The sequence below is a fragment of the Phacochoerus africanus genome, chromosome 11 (assembly GCF_016906955.1).
Source record: "Phacochoerus africanus isolate WHEZ1 chromosome 11, ROS_Pafr_v1, whole genome shotgun sequence".
In the NCBI taxonomy this organism is placed as follows: Eukaryota; Metazoa; Chordata; class Mammalia; order Artiodactyla; family Suidae; genus Phacochoerus; species Phacochoerus africanus.
The window spans coordinates 94,894,747-94,920,329 of record NC_062554.1 but is presented as its reverse complement, the minus strand read 5'-3'; the positions used below and the strand labels follow the sequence as shown (position 1 = coordinate 94,920,329).

The 25,583-nt window shown below is 36.2% G+C and overlaps 1 protein-coding gene across 1 annotated transcript in view; it reads right to left on the bottom strand.

The window, feature by feature from the left end:
• Positions 1–278: 278 nt before the first annotated feature.
• SEMA3D (semaphorin 3D) overlaps positions 279–25,583 on the bottom strand; it is a 202,849-nt gene continuing 177,544 nt past the window's right edge. The window contains exons 14-19 of the mRNA XM_047753452.1: positions 24,903–24,991; positions 22,648–22,689; positions 19,454–19,611; positions 16,632–16,696; positions 8,225–8,364; positions 279–740 (exon numbers count right to left, since the gene is read on the bottom strand). Of these exons, the coding sequence (XP_047609408.1) occupies positions 315–740; positions 8,225–8,364; positions 16,632–16,696; positions 19,454–19,611; positions 22,648–22,689; positions 24,903–24,991 (920 nt within the window). The 3' untranslated portion in view covers positions 279–314. The remainder of the gene's footprint in view (positions 741–8,224; positions 8,365–16,631; positions 16,697–19,453; positions 19,612–22,647; positions 22,690–24,902; positions 24,992–25,583) is intronic.

Below are 25,583 nucleotides of genomic sequence, written 5' to 3'. Positions count from 1 at the left end.
TTCTTAGCTCAATTATTTACATGACAAAATAAACTCAAAAACCCAGATCATAAAAAATTTACACATGGAAAGCCTCTCTTTTGAGGATAATTCTGATTCTCTGCAGGTATAAGTTTAGTTCTTATAAAACTGGTCCAGATGAAAGATTTGCCCCTACCATGCCACATCCACTATAGATAGTCTTATTCAGATTACTGTTCTTGTGCTTTAGCAAAACTCCATGGAAAGCTCTTATGAGTTAGAATGAGGATGAACAAAACAGAAGACAGTGTTTCTGCAGGTAAAGGATTCTTTTCTTTAAATTAAATAGAAAACTACGTGGCCACAGCACTAGGAAGTTCATCCAGGTCTCTGTGATGTCTTCGATTTCTTTTCTTCTTCATTTCCTGCATGTGCTTCCACTTTGGGCCGCCCTTGTTTCGCTGTCTCCTTTTCTCCCTGTGCCACATCTGTTCGCAGTACTGGTCGAGGCTGAAGTTGGGGCTGCTAAGGATTTGGATGTAGTCTTTGTATCTCAACCGTGACTCAGCCAACAGATCCTTGACCCTCCCCTCCTCATGCTCTGCCCTCTGGGTATTTTCCATCTGTTCATTCTCAATGACATTCAAAGTCAGCTTCACTACGGTGTGGATAAAAGTGTGCTCCTGTGCTTTGCAGTAATACATCCCAGAATCCTTCTTCTGCAAACTTCGAATCAGTAGCCCATATTCTGTTTTGATGATCCTTTCATCGGGTTTCAACTGCAGAATTGGAAAAATGCAGGTAATAAATGAGAAACAGAGAGGGCTATGAGAAAATGCAAAGAGGCGATATAGTTTTACTTAGATAAACCTAAAAGATATATTCCTTGTCTGTCATTAAGCATACTATTGTCAGCTATAGTCGAAGAAAGTGAAAAAATTCCACCAAAGTAATTGCCTCTGAAAATGTGTTTGCATGTTATTATATCTTTCTGAACCTTCGGAATATAGTTTTTCTCTCCATCTATACAGAGGAATAAAAAGCTATGAAAATTAATGAAGTAAACCTGGAAACTATCAACTGACACAGAAACAGAGATTTCCAATATTAATTGTTGTCCTAAGAACACCAATTTGTATCTAAATTTCAGAGCCAGAATGTGACATTGACAGTCACTGTAGAAAAATAGCTTCAGTGCATCCTTCTTCCTACAATGTAGAATAAACAATGATTCCAAAAGGAATTTACTGTTTCCTAGATATCACCAAATAATCTGAGCAGCAGATGGAAACTGTACATGGTGACTTGTTAAAAGTCAAGTGGAAAGGCATGGAGGATACATCCTTTTGGATGTTAGAGCTGTAATTGAGTAGGACCATACATTCAGAAGGTTAGCAACATTTAAAGCTGAATTTCTCTTTTTACTATGGATTGAATTTTGATACTGTGTGTATATATGATCCTTTAGACTATGTCACTTGTGGACATATTTGCCATTCCTCCATCTACTGTAACATGGTAATGTGATTTCAAGTGTGAGAAAGCTCAATGAACAAAAAGAACCTCCCCTGAAATGTGATGCTCTTTGCCCTTTGAAGCAACAGTGCTAAAAGACAATTCAAACATTTAAGCTTGCCTGGCCCCCAGTCTGGTGTGAAAGTGAACTTATCTTCAATAAACTAGAGGCATGTTTACCCACAAAAGAGCCCTGTTTAATTTGGAGTATTGTTGAGTGGCTCAGCATTAAGTAGAATAACAACAACAACAAAGAAGTCTGGAAGATTTCCCAGTTTACACATCTGCCCCTGTATTGTAGACTTTGAGTTGATGGAAATCAAGGAGGCATAAAGACGGCTAAATTAAATTTATTCACAGTGGGTGGACTATACTTTGCATCTTTATGTGAAAAATATGTAGGAAAAATCCCTCCAATTCTGGAAATATGAGAAAAGGAAAAGAAACATCTCTGGCTATCAGCCCAGTTCGCTAACAAGTATATGGCCAACCACCCTCTGTGTCAGAGAAGTGCAGCTGGCGGGGTACCACGCGAGGCCAAAGGAAGGTCACAGCTCAGATCCCTGGTTAATGAGCCTGAATGGTCTCCAGCCCTGCCTTTGCTCTACAATGCACACCATCAGGGTTTTGTTTGTTTGTTTCCCTTACTTTGCCCATTTGGTGAGTTGGGTGTGTAGTATTTTTTTCCTAATGGATTTATTTTAAAGACCTGGCCATTTTAAAATGCCACTGTAATACAAACTAATGTTGAATTAACTTACATTCTCAGAAACTATAGGAATCTAACTAAAAGAAAAGCGAATTTAAATTGGTAGACCTATAAAGGAGTAGTCTTAAACAGAAATAGCAATCTCAAATTTCACACACACTATATTTTTCCTCTAAGTAATTTTATTATAGGAATTGTTTAAATATATCTTAGATAATGAAATTCTGACTCCACAGCCTATGTTCTGGTCTGTATCTGCTCTGCTTCCTATGACTGACTACTCATTCATTTTCCCTGATTGGTTTCCCATTTATCAAGTTGGTGACATGGCATATGGTATATTGGGGAGGTTAAAAGTAAAACTCTTTGAAGGTTAACGTGTGAAGTATTATTAGCAACATCATAGACTACCGCCATGTTGCTGGAAAGGTGATGCTCTGAAGCCTCTATTTCGGTAATTCTTTAATGGAAAATGGCCTGTGGTTATTAGCATGATGATCAAAGGAGGGTGACTTCAGTTCTAGTTCATCTCTGGATTTTCTTTCATAGCTGATATTCTGCCTAATGATTAAACTGCATTTAATGTGACTTTTAAAGATTGTCAAAGCTCTGACTCACTATTTTTTATTGTTCTTTTTAAGCTTCTGACAGGAAAGAATGATGACTTTGTGATTTCACACATATCCTGCAACACTTTGTCATTATTTTAAGGGGTTGTGTGTGTGTGTGTGTGTCCTGTTTATGTTGCATTACTCTGAAGTCTGGCCCCCTCCCCTCCTTTCCAGTCTACCTCTGTCCCTACAGGCCTGAGGGTGTCATAAAACACCTGGCATTTCCTTACTTCATCATGGTCCTTCATCTTCCCTTTCTTTGGTGAAATGCTTTTTTTTTTTCTTTTTGTTTGTTTTTTTGTTTTGACCTACAGATATAAAGCTTGTTTTAATGAATTTCTTTCTGGATTTATCCAGTGTGTATTAGATCATTTAAGTGAGTCTTTTCTTCCTAAAATTTCAAAAATATGCCTGTAATAGAATTCTATCTCTAATAAAATACATTTGCAATCTAGAGATAGAAATCTGTGACCTAGAAATTAAGTGGTTGATTAACATTTGCCTCCTTTACATTCTCATTTTCTGTAATGCTATCATTCCATGCTGGAATAGGATGCATTATGCAAACTGTATCTCAACAGTGAAATGTCAGCATAGTCAATTTAGAAAATTCAGCTCCTCTACAAAGAGATAATGTAATCTCTGGCCAATGATTTAAACACATGGAATTTTCTCTACTCTAGAAGTGATGAGTAAAAACTGCTCAGCCTTACAAATCAAAACCATGCTTGAACTTGGGTCAACTATCTATTTGCCTAATATGAACAAGGTAATATATATGGCATTATTAAATGTAGATCTACACTGCAGGGCAATTCATTTAAAAAAGAGAAGAGAAATATGAAAAGGGAGAAAGGACAGTTAGGTACAAAGCATCAGGTAAAGGTCAGAGACTTCATTCTCTGATAATAGCAGCTTAATGGTAATTCCTTTGCAGATCATTCACCTGTAAGTTCTTTCACAGCTAAAGAATTGTATGTGTCTTGGAAATGACTAGGGCCTCAAGAATATCTCCCTTTTTCAACAACCATAGAAGAAGAGTTATTCTAAATTAATGCTGAGGCAACTAGCACATTATTTAAAAGAAAAAAATCAAATTAATACATAAATCGCTCCCAGGTTAATTTAGTATCTTTGAATAAATGTAAATACAAAATGTAAACTGTGATATTAAAATAATAAAATTACAGAGTTTTCCTGTACTAGCTCGAATCCGACTAGGAACCATGAGGTTGCGAGTTCAATCCCTGGCTTCGCTCAATGGGTTAAGGATCCGGCGTTGCCGTGAGCTGTGGTGTAGGTTGCAGACATGGATTGGATCTCGCATAGTTGTGGCTGCGGCATAGGCTGGCAGCTACAGCTCTGATTAGATCCGTAGCCTGGGAACTTACATATGCCATGGGTGCAGCCCTAGAAAAGGCAAAAAATCCCATAAAATTACGTGTGTGTGTGTGTGTGTGTGTGTGTGTATTTGCTGTTTCTTTGGGGAAGGAATTTATAAGCATAAAAATTGAGAAATAATACAGATATAAACCTATAGATTTATCTCTATAATACATAAAACTTAAGTTAGAAACATGCAAAAAGAAAAAACATACAAAATTTTTTAGATATGACATAATAAAAATTACTTATACATCACATTAAAATGTTAATATCTATAATATATAAGGGGCATCTTAAAATAATTTTTAAATGAATATATCGACATAAAGTGAGCAAAATACAGGAAGAATTTAACCAATACAGTGATTTTGTTGGGAAATTAGCAATATGTAGTTGTTTATCCAAAGCTGTAATATAACTAAAGCCTTTAACTCACTTATCTTGGAGTTCCCATTGCAGCTCAGTGAAAACAAACTTGACTAGTATCCATGAGGATGTGGGTTTGATCCCTGGCCTCGCTTAGTGGGTTAAGGATTTGGCATTGCCATGAGCTGTGATGTAGGTCACAGATGTGGCTCAGATCTGGCATTGCTGTGGCTGTGGCATAGGCTGGCAACTGAGGCTTCTATTTGACCCCTAGCCTGAGCATTTTCATATGCCATGGGTGTGGTCCTAGAAAAGGAAAAAAAAAAACTCACTTAAAAATTTGTTCTAAGAGAAACAGACAAGCAGAAAAAGATTTAGATATAGTGCAACCGACTAATATTTTAAGAGGTTTCATGAACATGAAATAAAACATGGAGCATCTTTGGATGACTGTGGAATCAGGATGGCAGAAGTGTGGAACAGGAAAACATGGTATTAAAGTTGAATGATAGAGGAAATACTCATAGTGTAACAGTTAGTGGGAGGAAAAAAGCTGAACTAGACATCAAAATAGTATTTGTGCTTATCTATACTTAGTGGCCTTATAGTTTTTTATGTGTTACTGTATTTTCAAAACCATTTATATTGCTTTTAGAATAAAAGCAAGAAAAATAAAACAAGACCTACAGATACAAAATGCAAATGTTTGAAGATGTTTTTAAAACAGTTTAAAATCCACAGAAAACAGAAAAAGGTATTGCCTTTTATTCAGATCTCAAAAGTTCAACAGAAGCTTGAGGACTGTTGATCGACTTGGCTAGTTACAGCATAAACATCATCAATATTAAGAACAACTTTATAAGAAAGTCAACAGATAACTGATTCATGACCTCCTCAACAGCACCCAACTGTGAAACAACTCAGCAAGGAAATGCTCTCCTCCTGGCAGAGAATAACCTGGTGACAGCCTTATGCCACAGGAGATCCTGGGCCTTCCCTCCAGCATTTTTTTTTTTTTTTTGAATGGAGGAAAGATTTCAAACTGTGATCTTCTTAGTAAAGAGCAGAGGGTATCCTGCTGGGAAAAATGCTTCAAATCTAGTCTGGATTTTGCCCCTTTCCTCAGCTCAGGAAGCAGTACTGCATATCGTGGACAAATGTTTAACTACCTATTTACAAAGACAGATGAAAATACCAGTAGAAACATTACAGCTAAAATATTTTTAAAGTATAATTCAATAAATACACTATTTCTGCTCCATTGAAATTCATGGAGCGTGGTACCACTAATGCCTGCATGACATACTGTTAAAAGGTACATTAAAGTCATGCATAGCATTTTCAGGAAACATGAAAGATGTGAATGCAAACCTGCATAGGCAAATGTACATATCTATAACTGGGAGAGTACCCCAAGCCAAGTTCTATATTTTTCAACTGTCAGATTTTTTTTTGTCATGGAGGAAAAAATCGTTATTAAAAATTATATTTAACTGAAAAGATATTCTCAAACTTTATTAACTCTAAAATTAAAAATACTGGCTTGGTATATTAAAAAGTAAAATATTCCAGTGTAACTAATCTACATGTTAAAAAAATCCAGATATTATCCCTCCAATATTTGAGGGATAAATGATAAATTCTGAGATTAAATCACTTCCCTGTCAGATAAAACTTTGATATATATTGGTAAAAAAAAAATAAGACCCTTAAGCATCTATTGTGAATACAAATATGCTATATTCTTAGCATTTATGGATGTCAGTAATTGAAGAATCAGACTTTATTGGAGCAATCTGACATGAAGAATGAAGTTATTCCCTTAGTATTAAATATGCATAGGGTCAACATTTTGATAGAGAAGTTATTCTGAGATAAAGAGAATGAAAGTAACTTGTCAATATAATGGTGGAACATATGTTTAATTAATTACTTAGCCTAAAATTTGGTTCTCTGACTCCAAGGTTTTTCAACTGCAGCACGACTGACACTTGGATGGGGAAGATAATTATTTATCATGAGGGACTGTGTATTCCACGATGGTTAGCCTTACCCCTGTCCTCTACCCACTAGATGCCAGTAGGCTCCTCCACCCATCCAGTTGTGATAACTGAAAATGTCTCCAGGTACTGCTCAATGTGGAACTCTGGGAGCAAAACTGCCCGAAGTTGAGAAATACTATTTCATGGTAATGTTTGACTGAGTACATATGCTATTTAAATGTTTATAGACTTAACAAGGAGGCTGATTTTTGGAGAACTTTTGGTCCACCTACTTATATGACCAAGAAATTGAGTGTTAGAAAAGTCAGAACCAGCTCATGAACCCTCAGTAGTCAAGGTGAACACATGATCAGAGCTATTCCTTATGTCACACATCCTCCCAGATAGTGTCAGCAATTCTGTATGCATATTTCACACCTGTAATGCATTGCTTTGAAATTCACATTCTCATATGTTTTCTCATTTTATTTTGACAGTTACTTCTGCATTTATTTTAGTCACCTTAGAAAATTCTGGCCCACAGGACTTTAGTGAGATCATCAAAGAATCATTACTCAGCCCATCTAATCCTGACCCTGTGTTCATTCCATTACCATTACAGTGATCCTAGTTTAATACGGGGACTTTTAGAGCTCTAGATTGAGTATCACTGTTTACTCACAGGCATTAGAATAGAAATATAAAAGTTCTGTCCTTTTTAACCTTTGTTTCCTGACATCCACATTAATATTGATACAGGCTTTCATAGACTACCCCAACTCACCTTATTAAATTCAGTTACATGTATAACCTATCTACCTCAAAAAAAATCTCTGTGATATGTTTTAATCACATGTATGTGTTAGAAAAACTGAACAGAAAAAAAAGATGAGTAGAGCATCCTGCTGATTTGATTTTAATATACAAGAGTGAATCGACACACATGGACACACATGTCCAGATACTGCTCCCATTCATTCATAGAATATAATACAGATATTTTCATTTTGGTACAAACTTCATGTTTCATTTTAGAATCTAAATTGAACACAATGTGAGTTAGAATTTAGTCACTGTGCTACTGTGGGCAGAAAGTTTTGTTTTTGATCAGAAAATTATTTTAAAATAGAGACCATCTATGAAAAATAAAAAGTTGAAAAAGAACCATGTAAATTTTTAAAAGTCAATCTACTTTTAAAGGTACTTTAATTTTTACTTTTTAAATGCATTTCATTAATGCATTTGCATTAAACTGAACTATTCTTATCTCAAAGGCATTGATTGTTACCTTGGGTACTAGAGAGCATAAATTTTATTTTCCTGAGGAAGGGGAGGGATGGACTAGGGGTTTGGGATTGGCATATGCACACTATTGTTTATAGAATGAATGGTCAATGAAGATCTATTGTGTAGCACAGGGAACTCTACTCAATATTCTGTAATAACCTACATGGGAAAAGAATCTGAAAAAATGGAAATGTGTATATGTATAACTGAATCACTTTGCTGTACAGCATAAATTATTACAACGTAAATCAACTATAATTCAATAAAACAAAACAATTTTATTTCCTTGTTATCAAGTAATGTTAAGAGCACCATGTGGCACTAAAAGTTGAACATCTCTCACAACCTAACCTTGATTTAAGTTTTCCGCTATTTATCTCAAGTATCCTTTCATGACTATAACTTACCTCCTCTCGATGTTCATCTCCTGATCGCTGGAGATACCACTTAATAGATGCTTGTTGAGATTTAGGAATACATTCCAGAAAGGTTGAATTAAATTCAATGCCAAAAATCACCTTTTCATCAGCAGCTTCATGACTAATGCCTGGAAAGCAAACATGGAATAGGAGATTAACCTTGACCTGATTTTAAAAGCAATGGGAAAATAGGCTGATTTAGAACAGATGCCAAGGGGAAAAGATTCATATACATTATTAAAAAGAAAGGAAATTCATGTTTTAATATTGTTACCTGAGAATCAAATATTATCTAATAGATAGATTTTTAAAACTCTATCCCTGCATGGCAATTTTTACTCTTTCATCAACATAGCAACATTTTGCAACTTATTTTTCTAAATAAGAATTCACAACATCTAACTCTAAACATTGAGCCTCTCTGAGCTGAACTGAATGAATTTTAACATCTTTTAGTGCTTTATTGACTTTTAATCTGTATAAAATATAACTAATTTTGTATATAGAACTGGAAGAGAAATTTATTTCACCTTTAAAGAGAAATTCTATTATGAACTAGTCCACAGAGCTGACCACATAACATAAGATGTCAGAAAAGTAGTGTGGTGTGCTCCATTCGTGATGAAATTCTATGACGATGCTATTAAGTTAGATGATCTAATACTCAGAATCAGGAACTTATCTGTATTCTCTACCTCCAAAGTGTTCTCTTTTATTCAAAGAGGATATTTTAGCCCAATATGCATTTGCCGTAAGATAGTTATGGGAGGCTAAAGGATCAGTGTCTCAGACACCTTACTCTCATAAATCAACTGCACCATCTGAAATACATTCCATCCAGAGTAGCCAAAGGCTGTGTCCCATGTGTGATCTAAGATCTGTAGCTAAAATTTGATCAAATAAAAAATGACAGCTTCTCAGTCTGGCCCAAACATGCACTTTTTCATCATATATTCAGATGTCTCAATTCTGCAGATGGGCCTGCTTAGAATTTAAGGCATAAACCAGAATAAGGCTTAAGGGACCTAAGTGAATCCTAAATCTAAACACACAAAATTATCAGCAGAAATGGCATGGATGCATATACATTGAATAGTTAGGCCTTTTTTCAAGTAACTTCTTTTGAACTTATTTATGTCTTACCAGCAATGATTAAGTCAAGCATGCTGACCCCATTATGAATTAACCTCACCTAATCTTCAAAATGTGTGGATTCCACTTGAAATCTGTAATCCATCCACTGTCTCTGCCAATTCAACAGATTATAGCTACAATTTTCACAGTTAATAAATTCCTAATGCACAGAAAGATCCAGCGCGGATCATGGAAGAGAAAGACATGCATCATTGCATAGTAACAGGTACCATTTTCCTGAGCAAAGGGAGTTCATGAACAAAGCAAGGTGGATGCAGCTGGACTGTTAGGTGATGGGGCAAGGGCTCAGGAGAAACTTAATTAGACAGATTCAACCACAGAATTGGTTCATTTAGCCTAAGATAAACTAGTGAAATCAACTGGAAAGGTGAAATAGTGAGCCAACTGTATGAAATCTATCTTCAAATCTGTAGAAACAGTAGAAAGTAGTGACCTTTTGACACAAAGTCATCACATTAGTTTGTCTGGAAATTAACTGACCGTTGCTTCCAATAATGTTTGTTTTATCTCTGAGATTAAATTTTTCCATTTTTAAATATCTATGTATGTGTATAGGATACATACATATATACAATGTTCTATTACTATTTTTAAATATGCAAAAGTTATATCCAGTAATGATTTTATAAGACTGATATCAATAATATTTTTAAAGAGCAGAATATCTTCTCATTAATTTTAAAGATAATATTTTAACCATCCAGATTGCAGGCAAAACTATTTTTCATGGAGAAATATCTAAAATATTTCTTCATAATAAACATTTGACATGTCACTGAAGTCACTGCAGCAAGACTATATGTGTTTAACATTGTTAAACTGTGGTTCATCTACATGAATTACTGATTTTATATCATTAATAATCATGGAGTATCACAGTATACAACAATTAATGAACAAAGAAAGGGAGAAAGGAAGAGAATATTTGCCAATTATCCAAGACTTGATTACATACCGAGTCAATGCAACACATATTTATGGTGGATTATAAGTAAGTCATTTCTTTTTTTAATGTTTTCATTTTTTCCTGATAACATTCAAATTTTATTCCATTTTTCCAGAACACACATGCTTAAATGTTTATCACGAGATATCATCAGGGTTATATGGTCTGATGACCCTGAAAATTCTCACTTTATTTTTTTTTCATTTTTTAAAATTTTATTGAAGTATAGTAGATTTACAATGTTGTTATACTTTCTGCTATACAACAAAGTGAGTCAGTTACACATGTACACACATCCATTCTCTATCAGATTCCTTTCCCATATAGATTATCACAGAATATTGGGTAGAGTTCCCTGTGCTATAAAGCAGGTCCCCACTGGCCATCCATTCCATATACCTCAGTGTATGTATGCCAGTCCCAAATCCCTAGTCCATCCCTCCCCCAAACACCTGTCTCCTTTGGTGACCATAAGTCTGTCCTCGAGGTCTGTGTGAGTCTCTTTCTGTTCTGCAAATGAACTCATTTGAATCCTTTTTGAGAGTCCACATGTAAGTGATATTATATGATGTTTAACTTTCACTTTCTAACTTCACTTAGTATGATAATCTCTAGGTCCACCGTGTTGATGCAATATTTCATTCTTTTGTAAGTCATCTCCTTTATTCTTTACCAAAAACTATTGTTCAAATGTGACCCCTTCTCTCTCCTATGACTGAAAATGTATACTTTGTAAGTACCCTCATCTTCTCTATTTTAATTCTCATAATTGATTCTCTAGCTCTGGCTTCTCCTGTTCTAATCAGTTCCCAAACAGGTGTCAACTACTTTTTTTTTTCTTTTTTTAGGGCTGCACCTGAGGCATATGAAAGTTCCCAGGCTAGGGGTTGAATCAGAGCTACAGCTGCCAGCCTATACCACAGCCATAGTAACGCTGGATCCTCGACACACTGAGTGAGGCCAGGGATCCAACCCACATCCTCATGGTAATAGTTGGATTTGTTTCCACTGCACCACAATAGGAACTCCCAACTACTATTATTTTTAGAACAACTGCTTAGCAATATGAAATAGCATCTTCTCATCTATAGGGTAAATATAAACATTAATCAAGGAAATTAAAGAAGATGTAAAGAAATGGAAAGATATTCCATGCTCCTGGGTTGGAACAATTAATACTGTAAAAATGGCCATACTACCCAAAGCAATCTACGGATTCAATGCAATCCCTATCCAATTACCCATGACATTTTTCACAGAACTAGAACAAACAATCCAAACATTTATATGGAATCACAAAAGAGCCAGAATTGCCAACACAATTCTGAGGAACAAAAACCAAGTAGGACGCATAACTCTCCCAGACTTCAGGCAGTATTACAAAGCCACTATCATCAAGGCAGTGGGGTACTGGCACCAAAACAGACATACAGACCAATGGAACAGAATAGAGAACCCAGAAATAAACCCAGACACTTATGGGCAATTAATCTTTGACAAAGGAGGCAAGAACATAAAATGGGAAAAAGACAGTCTTTTCAGCAAGCACTGCTAGGAAACCTGGACAGCTACATATAAATCAATGAAACTAGAACACACCTTCACACCATGCACAGAAATAAACTCAAAATGGCTGAAAGACTTAAATATAAGACAGGACACCATCACACTCCTGGAAGAGAACATAGGCAAAACATTCTCTGACATCAACCTTATGAATATTTTCTCAGGTCAGTCTCCCAAAGCAACAGAAATAAAAGCAAAAATAAACCAATGGGACCTACTCCAACTGACAAGCTTTTGCACAGCAAAGAATACCAAAGAGAAAACAAAAACACAGCTTATGGAATGGGAGGGAGAAAATAGTTTCAAATGATGCAACTGACAAGGGCTTAATCTCTAGAATATAAAGCAACTTACACAACTCAACAGCAAAAAAGCCAACAACCCAATGGAAAAATAGACAAAGGACCTGAATAGACATCTTTCCAAGAAAGATGTACAGATGGTCAACAAGCACGTGAAAGAATGCTCAACATCCCTGATTATTAGAGACATGCAAATCAAAACTCCCACAAGATACTACCTCACACCAGTCAGAATGGCCATCATAATAATAGGTCCACAAATAACAAGTGCTGGAGGAGTTGTGGAGAAAAGGGAACCCTCCTGCACTGTTGGTGGGAATGTAAGCTGGTACAACCACTATGGAGAACAGTATGGAGGTACCTTAGAAAACTATACGTAGAACTACCACATGACCCAGCAATCCCACTCTTGGGCATACATCTGGATAAAACTTTCCTTAAAAAAGCCACATGCACCCGCATGTTCATTGCAGCACTATTCACAATAGCCAAGACATGGAAACAACCCAAATGTCCATCGACTGACGATTGGATTAGGAAGAAGTGGTATATATACACAATGGAATGCTACTCAGCCATAAAAAAGAATGAAATAATGCCATTTGTAGCAACATGGATGGAACTATAGACTCTCATACTGAGTGAAGTAAGTCAGAAAGACAAAGACAAATACCATATGATATCACTTATATCTGGAATGTAATATAGGGCACAAATGAACCTTTCCACAGAAAAGAAAATCATAAACTTGGAGAATAGATTTGTGGTTGCCAAAGGGGCAGGGGGAAGGAGTGGGATGGATTGGGAGCTTGGGGTTAATAGATACAAACTATTGCCTTTGTAATGCATTTACAATGGGATCCTGCTGTGTAGCACTGGGAACTATGTCTAGTCAGTTATGATGGAGCATGATAATGTTCCATTATCATGTGTAATGGAAAATAGGATGTGTACATGTATGTGTAGCTGGTTCACCATGCTTGTACAGTAGAAAAAAAATTGTATTGGGGAAATAACTATTAAAAATATAACAATTAGGGAGTTCCCGTCATGGCTTAGTGGTTAATGAACCATGAGGTTGCGGGTTTGATCCCTGGCCTTGCTCAGTCAGTGGGTTAAGGATCCTGCGTTGCCGTGAGCTGTGGTGTAGGTCGCAGACACAGCTTGAATCCCACGTTGCTGTGGCTGTGGTGTAGGCCAGTGGCTATAGCTCCAATTAGACTCCTAGCCTGGGAATCTCTTTATGCCACAGGAGTGGCCCTAGAAAAGGCAAAAAGACAAAAAAATATATATATATATGTATATGTATATGTGTGTATGTATATATATATATATGTATATATATAACAATTAAAAAAAGGAAAAAAAATACAAACCCTATGAAATAAAATAGGGATCATTACACAGTTAACCAAACCTATGTGAGCTCTTTCTGATTTTAATAACCATTACTTCGTCTTCTTAGTAAAATCTGTTTCCTGAAGGCACAGCTCAAGTGCTGTCCATCTGAGCATCCTTCCTTTACCTATGCATTATATGAACATACTTTCATGCCTACCCTAATGGCATTGCTATCACTGCAGGGAATACACTGGTGATTCTGACAGGCAAATTCACTGCCCTCAAAAAACTTATATTCTAGAGACAGAGATAATGTAATCAAGAGAATGAATAAATAAAGACTATAGCAGCTAGTTGTGTTACCCACTACTATTAAGCAATAAAGCAGATTAGGGAATAATTAGGGGTAGAAGGGGAGAAAGATATTTCAGGTAGGATGGTCAGGAAGGGTGTCTCTGAGAAATTAACGTTTTAATAGTGGAATTAAATGATGTGACGGTGGAGCTACATGGATACCGGAAGAGAAGAGTTCTTCAGGTACAGAGGAGACAAACGCTGGTAGGGCTGAGGCAGGAACCAGCCTGATACTTTGGAAAAGAGAAAGCCAACCAGAAAAGTCATGCCAGTGACCTGAGGATCGCAGCAGGTGTTAGAAACCAAATGAAGCGGAGTCTTGCAGTTCATGGCCAAAGCTGTGGAATTTTTACTAATTGTTCTAAGAAATTAGTGTAAGATTTTAGGTAAGAGAATTACATGATCTGACTGATGTCCTTAAAGAGGTTACTCTGACTACTGAGTGAGAGCCAGGCTGAAGGGAGGCAAGTATGGAAGCAGGAAGCCCAGTTTAGCAGCTCCTGAAGAGGTCTGGTGGGTCTGGTTAGGATGGCATCTACAGAAGTGATAAGAAATAGCGGATGTGACCACTGAGCCAGACGTACTGAGAGGCTGGTGATGTGAAAGAAAGAGAAGCATAAACAGATGACTCCTAGCTGCTCTTTGACTTAAGCAGTAGAGTGGGGGGTGGTGCTACTTATTCATATTGGGAAAGTCAGAAGAACTAATCGGTTTTGGAGACAATAACAAGAATTTATTTCTCAGATATAATTTGAGAATGAGAGGTTCTTAAATAGGCATAGAAGCGTACAAGTCTTGCACACAGACAAGAGTTCAGAACTGGACTATGAATTTGGAAGTAAAATTGCTTCTGATAGTATAGAAATGGGTGGTGTCAAGGAGTGAATACACAGAGATTGGATATTTAGATGGTAAGATGAAAAGGAAACTTAAGAACAATCAGAAAGAGCAGCCTGAAAGGTAAGAGAAAAAAACAGAAGTTTTCCACATGGTACCATGAGGCCTAGGTGTGTTGAAACACCATCTCTCAAAACAGAAAGCCCTGATTTACAGTGCTTGCCAACTTTCCTGGTGCTAAAACTCCCACCATGACAAATTCAAGCTAACGATGGTTTAAAACAAGCTCACAAAATTCCTACATAATAAACAATCAACTGTCATGGGGTCACAAGAACTGGCTCCAGGACATCACCACATGAAAGTCATATGAATAAAGCATTTCAGGGAAGAGAGACTTAGAAAGGAAGTAAAAACGGGAACTGAAACATGGCCACTGGATTTGGCAAGGAGGAGTGCTGGTGATCTTGACCAAAATGGGCAGAGTGGTGATGATGGTTAGAAAAGACAATGTGCAGTAGGTTATAACAGGACATGGTAGAGTGGAGAAAGTATTTGTGAGTGCCTTAGATGTTCTGTGTCTCCCTAAAATGTTTATCATTACAAGATGGCATATATTTCACTGGTTTTTATGTTTATTGCACCCTCTCCTAACACACACTTAAATATAAGATCCATGAATACACAGATTGTTTTCCCTTTTGTTCATTAATATGTCCTCAATACCTAAAAGCATCCCTGCTAAATCTCATATGCACGTATGAAAAACTGTAAGTATAGCATGCGGTAATGATTGTTAAACACCGGACATAACAGTGAGTCACCTACACATGAGAACAAGAAGACGAACACATTACTCTGGACTAGAACTTATTTTTCTGAAGAATGAAATTATAAATTATAAATAATGTTTTGTTTTTAAATTAAGAAAACTCTGCTGGACCAGGAGTAATAGACTACAAAATCTGGGCTCTTTACTCAGTGGCGATGGTTAATAACTGTGATGAAGGGAAAGCAGCTCTTTTCTTCCTCCAGTTGTGTGTCTGTGTCCATGTGTATGTGCATGCACATGCGAGGGCATGGGCCTGGATATATATTTTTCTATGTGAAGGAAGAGCTTGAGAGTGGAATATAACACTCTGGAATATAAACTTTAACAGATTTTTTTTTCTCTATTGTCAAGAGTCACTCAACACACCTCCTCTCAATTCTCCACTATGCCCTTTTCACACTCAGACTTTCAAGATCTTCCATTCTATGAACTCCCCCCAGAACAAGACAGCCTCTGGTGCTCTCGTTTGCTAAACTCTCATATCACTAATTGTGCCTTATGACATCTCCCCAAAGAATTGTAGGCTCTCTAAGGAGACTCTTTGTCTCCAAGTATACCCAGGACAATTACATGCACATGGAAGTCACTTAATAAAAATCTACTGATTGAATGGATACATGAATTAATAAGGAAGTACAAATAATGCACCGGCTACCTAAAACTTCTTTCTTATAAGTGTCAGCACTGTTGTTAAATTTTTCTGGGCAGGTCTCTTTGAGTTTACTCTTAACGTCCATGTGTTTTAGACTATATTCTGCTTTATCTTTAATAGCAGTTTCAGACTTTACAAGGATGGATAAGGCATTTAAAAGGGGGAAGGAAAGGTACAGGAATTTTAAAAGCCATATGAAACAAATAACAATATAACAAAGAATTATTCACTTATACACGTGAACAGGGGGCTGATTTATAAAACCTCCTATTGCTTTTCCAGAACACAAGCATTACATGAAATGAGATTTTCCTATATAATAGATGTTTGAAGTTATATAAGAAAAAAGACACACTAAAACCAGGTTTAAAATTTTCAATGGGAGAAACGCATGTTAATCCTATACTCACTGTCTTCTATGTCCCAGCACTGGGTGATTGGGTCTCCATACTTCACATCCTGACGTCTAGCTCGCCTATGGAAAAGGGATTCAACTCTTTAGAACTTCAAGCATGATATCTGGAATATACAAGTCTAAAATAACTCGAAGATCAGTGGCAGAAGAAGAACTGTGCTTGTTTTACCGCTAAAATAAAATGCAGGTCCAAATTCCAATCACTCTAACATTAATTCAAATATTAGCGGTAGAGTCCTAAGAGACTGGATTCTATTTTGGCAATAACATGATCTGAATTTAACTTCCTCAATTTTCTTTTTCTCTGACTTTTGATCCATTATGCAAAAGAACAAGTTTGAATACAAACACAATTCAGTTTTTATATACATCAAATGGAGTAACTACCCTTACCCTCTTTTTTTCAGTCATTGGAAAAGTAATAAAATATAAAATAGCTTTAGTTAGTGGGAAAGGAAGTACATACAAATATAAAAATACCTTATCATGCAAAGATTCATTATATTATTGATGTGATTAAGCAACGAGATAACTATCATTTGAAACAGAAGTACAAGTCTGATATGGCATGAACGGCTAGATGTCATTTCTAACTGTTGACACACAGTTAACATTGTTTTTTGCAGAGTAGTGAAAATAACAATAATAAAATAATGACCTTGTGCATGACTGTCACATATTTTTAAGAGAAAATAATTGACTAGTATAAAACAAAAGAAAAAATTTGCTAAATTTAAGTTAAACAAGTCTTAGAGTACAGTTTCATTTGCTTTGGCTATTTTATGGTGCCACCTCGGAGATCACAGATGTCACAGGAAACTCCTATGATGTGCAGGGTGTTCCTTGAGAGGAATGCTGACCGGATGACAACCCTGTGGAAGATACATCTATCATGCACATTTTTTGGCTCACATGGACATTATGTTAGGTAAGGGAGAACATCATAGTGGCATGTCTGCTAGATCAGAGATACAGACTTGGGAAATACAAGAAGAAAAAATTATGATGGTATAAGGTACATGAGGTCAAGAATGTTTTTAAATCTTGGCTTCTTCAAGAACAAGACCAATTCATCAAACTGAAGGTTCATTACCAACTAATGAACATTCTTGTTTTTCAGCTTCTAGAAAAGAAAAGCATTCCCCAAAGACTCACTAGGATGAGTATATTCTTGGTCAAAAACTGTAACAAATGTTGGTGACTTTTTACTTTAAACTTGAAATAATGGTATCTCTCTATTAATATTTAATTTATAGATTTCAGGGAATATAAAAGGTCTCTGTGTTAAGCAGTATCTGCTTTTGTACTATACATTCAGTCTTTGACCCCAGAATTGGCAATTTGACAAATCAATAAACTTTCAAAAAGACAATAGTGCATATGTATTAACAGGACAAACATAAGCTCACCTGTTATCTTATTTTGCTAAGACTTAAAGATTAAAAAAAATCCATATACAATTTGCTGACTTAGAAGAAAGTATACTTTGAGCAATACTTTAGAAACTAGTATTACAATAATCCACATTTTAAAATAATGATATTTTAATATATTCAGCTGCCATCAGTCAGATTAATGAGCAGGTTGTTTACAGTAATTTTTCTATTGAAAACCAGTGCTGAAATGAACATCAACCATATAATTTGTAGTACTTTTGCCCATGTGTGTGTAGAATAAATTCCTAGCTGGATATTGTTGGCCCGGATGAGCATTATTTTTAGGCTTATATAAAGCAATAAACTGTAAACAGCAGGACATAGTTTGATGTTTAATTAGATCTCAGTAGCAGAAACTGACCAAGTTAAAGTAAAATCATACAGATTTACCAGGATGTGTTGTGGGCTGTATATAATTACACTTTTACAAATATATATATTTACATATTATTTATTAAACAGTAAGTATGAGTATATACATGTTTTGAAACAAGAAGGGAAGAAGAGAGAAATGGACAAAGGGTAAAGTAGTAAAAAAACAAACTTTTCTTGGTTTTTGACATAGATGAAGGAAAAGATTGTTGATAAACAATTTACCAGAATTTATTCCAGTTCTGAAACCAGGGGTAATCATCAGTTAGATCCATTAAATCTGTAATCTGCCTTCAATAATCAAGCTTGCTTTAATTGTTGCTATAAAAACTTGCATATCCTCCAAGTCTTGTGTAACAATAAGCTGTTTGCCCAAGTTGTTTAGGAACTTGGGAGTCAGCTGTGTCCAGTTCAAGGTCTGGCTGGTTAACATTAATTAGGACCACAGACCCTGTATCTGGGCACACAAGAGTGTCCAGTGACCTCTTGACTTCAGAAGGCAAAAACTCCGCCCTCAGAGTATGCATCCTATGAAGAAGCCTGCAGCTTAGTTGCATCTGAAGAGAATGAGGGTTACCCCAACTTTTTTTAAAAATCTCCAATTACCTTTCCCTAGGTTCCTCATGCCTTAGCTTTATCCCATAAACACCCGCAGCCCTTTGCCTTTGGGGAGGCAGATCTGAGACTTGTTCTCCCCTCTCCTTGCTTGGCTGCCTTGTGAATAAGCCTGTTTTCTGCTTATTTTTGGCATCTTCACATTTGGCTTGCTGCATGGTGGACAAACAAACCTGGTTTGGTAAGACTTCCCTATTTCTGAGTTTCAGAACATTCTATTTTATCCTCTTTCGATTTATGAAAAACTATGAAACATTTAGATTATAATATTCCTACCGCAAACCATGTCTTCTATATGTTTTCTCTTTAAACAAGGCAAGGTAACTGTGAGATAGTCATTGTATAGAATGGGACACAATAGAAGACTTCATTTTAATCTAATGTACCCACTTACCTTTTTGAAGTGGGTGCATATCGAGAGCATGCATTTCCATCCCAGGCACAGTAGGGATCTCTGGCAAGACAGCAGTCTGCACAAGCTTTCCCATAAGTGTCACATCTGTGCAAGGAGAGCTGAACCAATCCATCTCGGGAACCAATGTACAATTGTTGCTGCAAATCAGGCAAAACAAATGCATTAGAAGCATCTTTCAGACTAGTCTAAAGAACTTCCCTTTCTTGAATAACACATCACGGATCTAAATCTGTCTCCTTGGGTGCCCTGCTCATTATAAACACATGTACAGAAACATAAGGAAGAGCAAGATAAGTCAATCACTTCTTCCCCTGGCTGGATGGTGGTTTGAAGATGTTGATACTGAATTGGACAGCATTCTATAGTGCTAGAATAACCTTGGCAGTAATTTAAGAAGGTCAAACACCAGCTGCTAGACTGGGGAATTAAGATGTCAAAATCTTTCTCAATAGTTGAAAATACACGTGGGTAGATTATATCAAGCACAGATGCTTTGGGCATCACTGATGGTCTTCTCCTGCCATGGCTTCTTACATATGAGATGACCAAAAAGAGGTTTATAAAACTTTCCTGTGGTTTTAAATAACCATTTAAATTGCTAATGAAGTATGGATTCCTGAAGGAAAATGAATTGTAAGTGGGACAGAAAGTATTTGGTGTCATTGTGCAGAAAGTTTTAAGGAGGTTTGTGGGATGCCATGTCATACATAAGAGCCTATAGCACACTGACAAACTGAGCAAATAAAATTATATTTTAAAAGTGAGTCCTGAAAATAATGAACTGCTCCCTATTGGTATTCATCTGAGGGTCTGTGGTGGTGGGGTGGGGGGAGGGAGGATACAAGTGAATAAACCAAGTCTGTGCCTTCAGATAACTCACGGTCCACTCTAGTGGACCATGCCAAACTTTAAATTCAGGGGAAAAAACATCTGAGAAATAGGTACTGGCACAAATAACATACATGTACTCAACCTATAGAGCTCTGCCTTCTACCCAACCCCCATTAAACTGTCCCTTAACACCTCCTGGCTGCTAGATACATGTATGCAATTTAGTATTTGTTTGACTATATAATTCTCTACTATATTTGACACAAGTAAGACTACATCCTCCTTGAAGACACTCTTCCCTTTCTCCTATTCTCCCCCTTTCCTTCTGCCTAAGAAGTCTGTTTCCTTTGATGGTTCATTCCTTTTCATTGAATGCCAGTTTTCCTCTTTTCAATTCTCATCTTAATCTTCTTCCCCTACAAAGACTCAGGTATCTTGGAGTTCCTCTTGTGGCTCAGCAGGTTATGAATCTCATTAGTATCCATTAGGATGTAGGTTTGATCCCTGGCCTCACTCAGTGGGTTAAGGATCCGGCATTGCTGTGAGCTGAGGTGCAGGTTGCAGATGCTGCTTGTGTGGCTGTGGGCCGGCAGCTGCAACTCTGATTCAACCCCTAGCCTGAGAATTTCCATATGCCACAAGTGCAGCCTTAAAAAGCAAACACCAAAAAAAAAAAAAAAAGACTCAGAGGTGTCTTGACAACAGCATGTGCTGATTTCCCCCAAATCCACTTGCCCTGCCCAACCTTGACCAAGATGCACCAGCCCAGTCACCAAGAGGCAAATCTGGGAGTTGTCCGGGAATCTCCTTTCACTCCCAGTCAGCCACCTTATCTCTCTGTTCTCTCTTGCAGAACTTTCTAATCTATTTCCTCCTCTCTCTCAGTCCTTATCATCTCTTTCCTGGACCACTTGTAAGTATCCTGATACTTCCACAGGCTTCAGCCTTGCTTTCTAGCAACCCCCACCTCTATGCCAGAACTCAATCCATCTTCCCTGATGCCACACCAGACTGAGCTCCCTAAAAGTAAAATCTTATCATGACACCCTACTTAAAATCCTGAAAGGTTTCCACTGTCTTGGATAAACATGTTACACTTCTCAGGCGGGCATGCATGTAAGGATGTGCCTACTCTTCTGTTTTACTTCCCCAGGCTCATTTCTAGCCTTCTTGCCCCTTGAACACATGTATGCTCTTTGCTCTAACTGTACATAAACTTACTAGGATCAGTTATAGTCTTTCATTTTTCATGCCTTTTCAATCGTTCTCCTTTTCTATTGGGCATACGCTTTCCTATCCCATCCTTCTTCTTGTGTGTCTGGTTAATTGCAACATCCTTCATAACTCCAGCTGCCTGTCTCTTGGCTCTTCCTTCCTGCTCCCCTGCCTCCCTTTCAGACCAGTTCCTCTCCTTTCTCTCTCCCCAGTAATGGTTTCATTACTGCTTTACTTTGTTAGCATGCTCCTTTGTCTCCCAGCTCCCCTGTGAGTTTCTATGTCATTCATCCATTTCTATACCCTCCAAGGACAAAAATGTTGATGAATGAATGAAAAGACTGAAGAAGAAATCTATTTAGATCTTTTCTCTAATAATCCTTGTATCATACTAGGCATAGTAGATTAAGACAATTTTAGCAACACCCTGATGTTGAATATATAATCTATCACATGACCTTCTGAAATCTTAGGGGCACAAATAGAAATTGCAATGCAAGACTGAACATCGTGACTCAGTTAGGACTTTGAGTATCATATCCAAGAACAGTGACATTATGTTAAAAATTACTGTTATTATTATTAGCTACCATTTACTTCATACTTAGAAAGTACCAGGTCTCTATCTAGAATTTTGCAGGCAGCCTCCTAGTTATTAGGAAGGAGATATTTTTCTAACTTTACTGTTGAGAACATTGATGCCAGGAATCAGATATTAAGTGGAAGGTTGGAAATTGACCATTGGGCTATTTGCCACCACAGTCCATAGTCTAAATCCTAGACTCCTGATTAAAAATCATTTTTAGTGGTTAGGGCTAGTGAGTGATCTACATGAATTTCCCACAGCCTTGACATAATAACATCCTCATGAGACTAGGAAAGTGAGCTCAATTTTCAAGAGCCAAGGGAAGGGGAGAATGTATTATTCAATTAATGAAATTGGGTTCCATGTCTCCTAAGGCAAGGTTAAAACAATGGCCTATAATCAGTTATAAAAGAAACAAATAATCTGAAGCTTTACATTATTTTTAATTTAACTTGCAATTTCAATGGATTTTCCCTAAAATAAACAAGATTCAAGCAATTTTGCTTTTGTGGATAATTTTTGCATAAAAATTAGAAAATACCTGCTTCAAAGACAACTCCATGTTCAAGATCATTGATGAATGCTGAAAATAAAAGTTAAATGTTAATAATGGTAATTTCTAACAGTCTTCGTAGTAGCCAGCATTTTACTCTATGTTGTATCAAAGATCACTGGAAAAAATTCAAGCCTCTACTATAAACAAGAGAAAAAGATCTTTATGTTTGCCTTTTCCTTCCCATGTGTAGTGATTCAACCTTAATAGAAATTATCAAAACAGTTATTTTAAAATATTATTAAAGAAAAATTACTTAAATTTATGAAGAGACATTCTGCATTAAAAATTGTTCCCAGCTATCCCCAAGGTTTCTCCCTCTTCTAAATCTGCTTATCTTAACTGCTTCCATATAATTCAAGCTAGTGTTGAAAGAACATCTCCATAAGTATTTATTACTTCTTTCTGCTCTTAGATCAGCAGTTCAAAAACTTGTTCAAGTAGCAGAATTCTGAAAAGTTATAGTGCTCCTTGTGGAGTATTCTTTGTAAAACACTACAAGTTCGATGTGCATGAATTCATGATATAAGTTTTACTTGTAGAAAATATGCCTCTACATATGCAATGTAAAATTAAAAACATGAATGCAAGGAGTTCCCTGGCGGCTCAGCTGGTTAAGGACCCAGTGATGTTCCTGCTGTGGCTCAGGTTGCTGCTGTGGTACAGATCCAATCCCTAGCCCATTAACTTCCACCTGCCATGGGTGCAGACCAAAAAAAAAAAAAAATGTTTATATATATATATTAAAAAAAAAAAAAGCTACCAGACTAAAAAGGGTGGAATGGTGGAAAAAATTTTTCATCTATTATCTATTTACCTACCTACCTCTCTATATATATTACTATTCTTTCATTTCTCACAGGCCAATATTTACTCATCAATAAATAGTAGCAGATATAAATATCTAAGAAAGTATTTAAAAAGAATGAAAACAAAAGCATTAAATGAGAAAGTTCTATCCAATAACTTTTTAAAAAATTATTTTTATTTAAGTATAGTTGATTTACAATGTTGTGCCAATTTCAGCTGTACAGCAAAGTAACCCAGTCATATATATAATAATAAATATATTTAGTTATATGTTATATATATGTATATATAAATATAAAATTCCCCTTCTTATATTATTTTCCATCCTGGTCTATTCCAAGTGATTAGATATAGTTCCCTGTCCAATAACTTTTTTATAAATTAAGAAAACAAGTTTACTATTAAATCTTAGTGTAATCCAAATAATTCCTCTTGACCATTAACAACCACCAGTGAGTGGACTTACTATTATGTGCCTACATGTGTTGTGGGAGCTTTCTATTTGGTTTCTGCATTCACACTTATATTTGACATCAGCTTTTCCCTTAGGAACCACCCAAGATATTGGTTTTGGAGATAGCAGATATCAGGTCTTATTATGGTGAACTTCTTGACCACTATTATCATCACAATGTAAACAGGATCCTGTGGACCCTGGCATGTTAATTAACCTAAGCCCCTCACAGTAGAGTGCTCTAATCTCTTTTAAGGCAATAGATATTTACATGGAAACAGTCTATTTTTTAAAAAAAGTCTCAATAAAAATGTTATCTAAGGCAGTACATTTTTAAAAAGCTCTTCTAAGAAATGCATTTTTATTTCTAATTTTATTTTTAGAAAATAAAATTTTAAATTGAATTTCATTGAAGATCTACAAAGAATGCCATAATTCAGATTTACTGTAAAGTCTAACAACACTCCCCAACTCTAGAGAACTATTAATTGTAGATCTACTAACTCTTTTGGTAGTGGAGGAGAATTTAGCATGCATAAAGACTATCATGCAACTTTAAAAAAAATGTCCTTATAGAAATGCAGGGACATGTGATTTATACACTCCTCCAGTTTTCTCAAATTCAAGAGGAAAAATTGAAAAGTAAAAAATGTATAAAGTAGAAAAGCATCTGGATAGTAAAAGAGACCCTAGGCTTTCATCTGCCGTGGCGATCTGTCTGACCATATGCTTGGAGGACACAGTAATGAGGGGCAGTCCCTGGAGTCCCAAGTTCAGTGATATTCTGCAGGGGAAAATGAATCCCATTCTTAGTTGCTTTTAAAACATTTTGCCTTCACTCAAGGGAAAGAAAAAATAAAGTAGCTAATTGCAAAGACTTCTCCAGGAAAAGTGATGATGTATTAAGACAAACGTGTCCTGTATCAAGGACTGCTCAGTTTCACCATCTCTTCTCCTGAAACTCTGGCCTAAGTCTTACCTTGAATATCTGTAACTCCTCCAGGACCACCTCTTCCATATTCCACTTCTCCTTTGAAATGCTGACAACTTTTAGGACTGTTCCAATGTCTGAAAAAATGCATTACCCATCATCCTGCTGTTTCTACATCAATGTTTAGTTAAAATTTTCCTAGCAAACATCACATTGCTCCCCTCATTTTTTCAATACCTTTCAAGACATCAGGTTAAATAAAGCATGCAAGGAGTGAAGCTTAATGCATATGATCCACCCCTTCTGAAATATTATAGCTTTCAGCTCATAAAACACATAAAGCAAATATTAAAAGACCCAAACTCAGAATATATTCCCAATGCAAGGAATATATATATATATCTCCTTTAAAAATTACTTGAAGTAATAAGAAAAGAGGAAGGACATTTCTGGAACTTAAAAGTTTACAATATATTAACATTTTCTCTCAATGTAAGAAGTGTTTATTAGTACTTATCCAATTCACCATGAAAGATAAATATATATATATATATTTTTAATAATCTTAACAAATGGAAGAGAAATAATTGAAGCTACCAACATGGGAAAAGTGGCAGCTCACTAATCAAATGTATTTTACTTACAGAAACATAATTAATGGGCTACAAAATAACAAAATGGGCTATAAAATAAAATTTTGTTTAAAATTCTTTTAGTTCAATTTAAAAG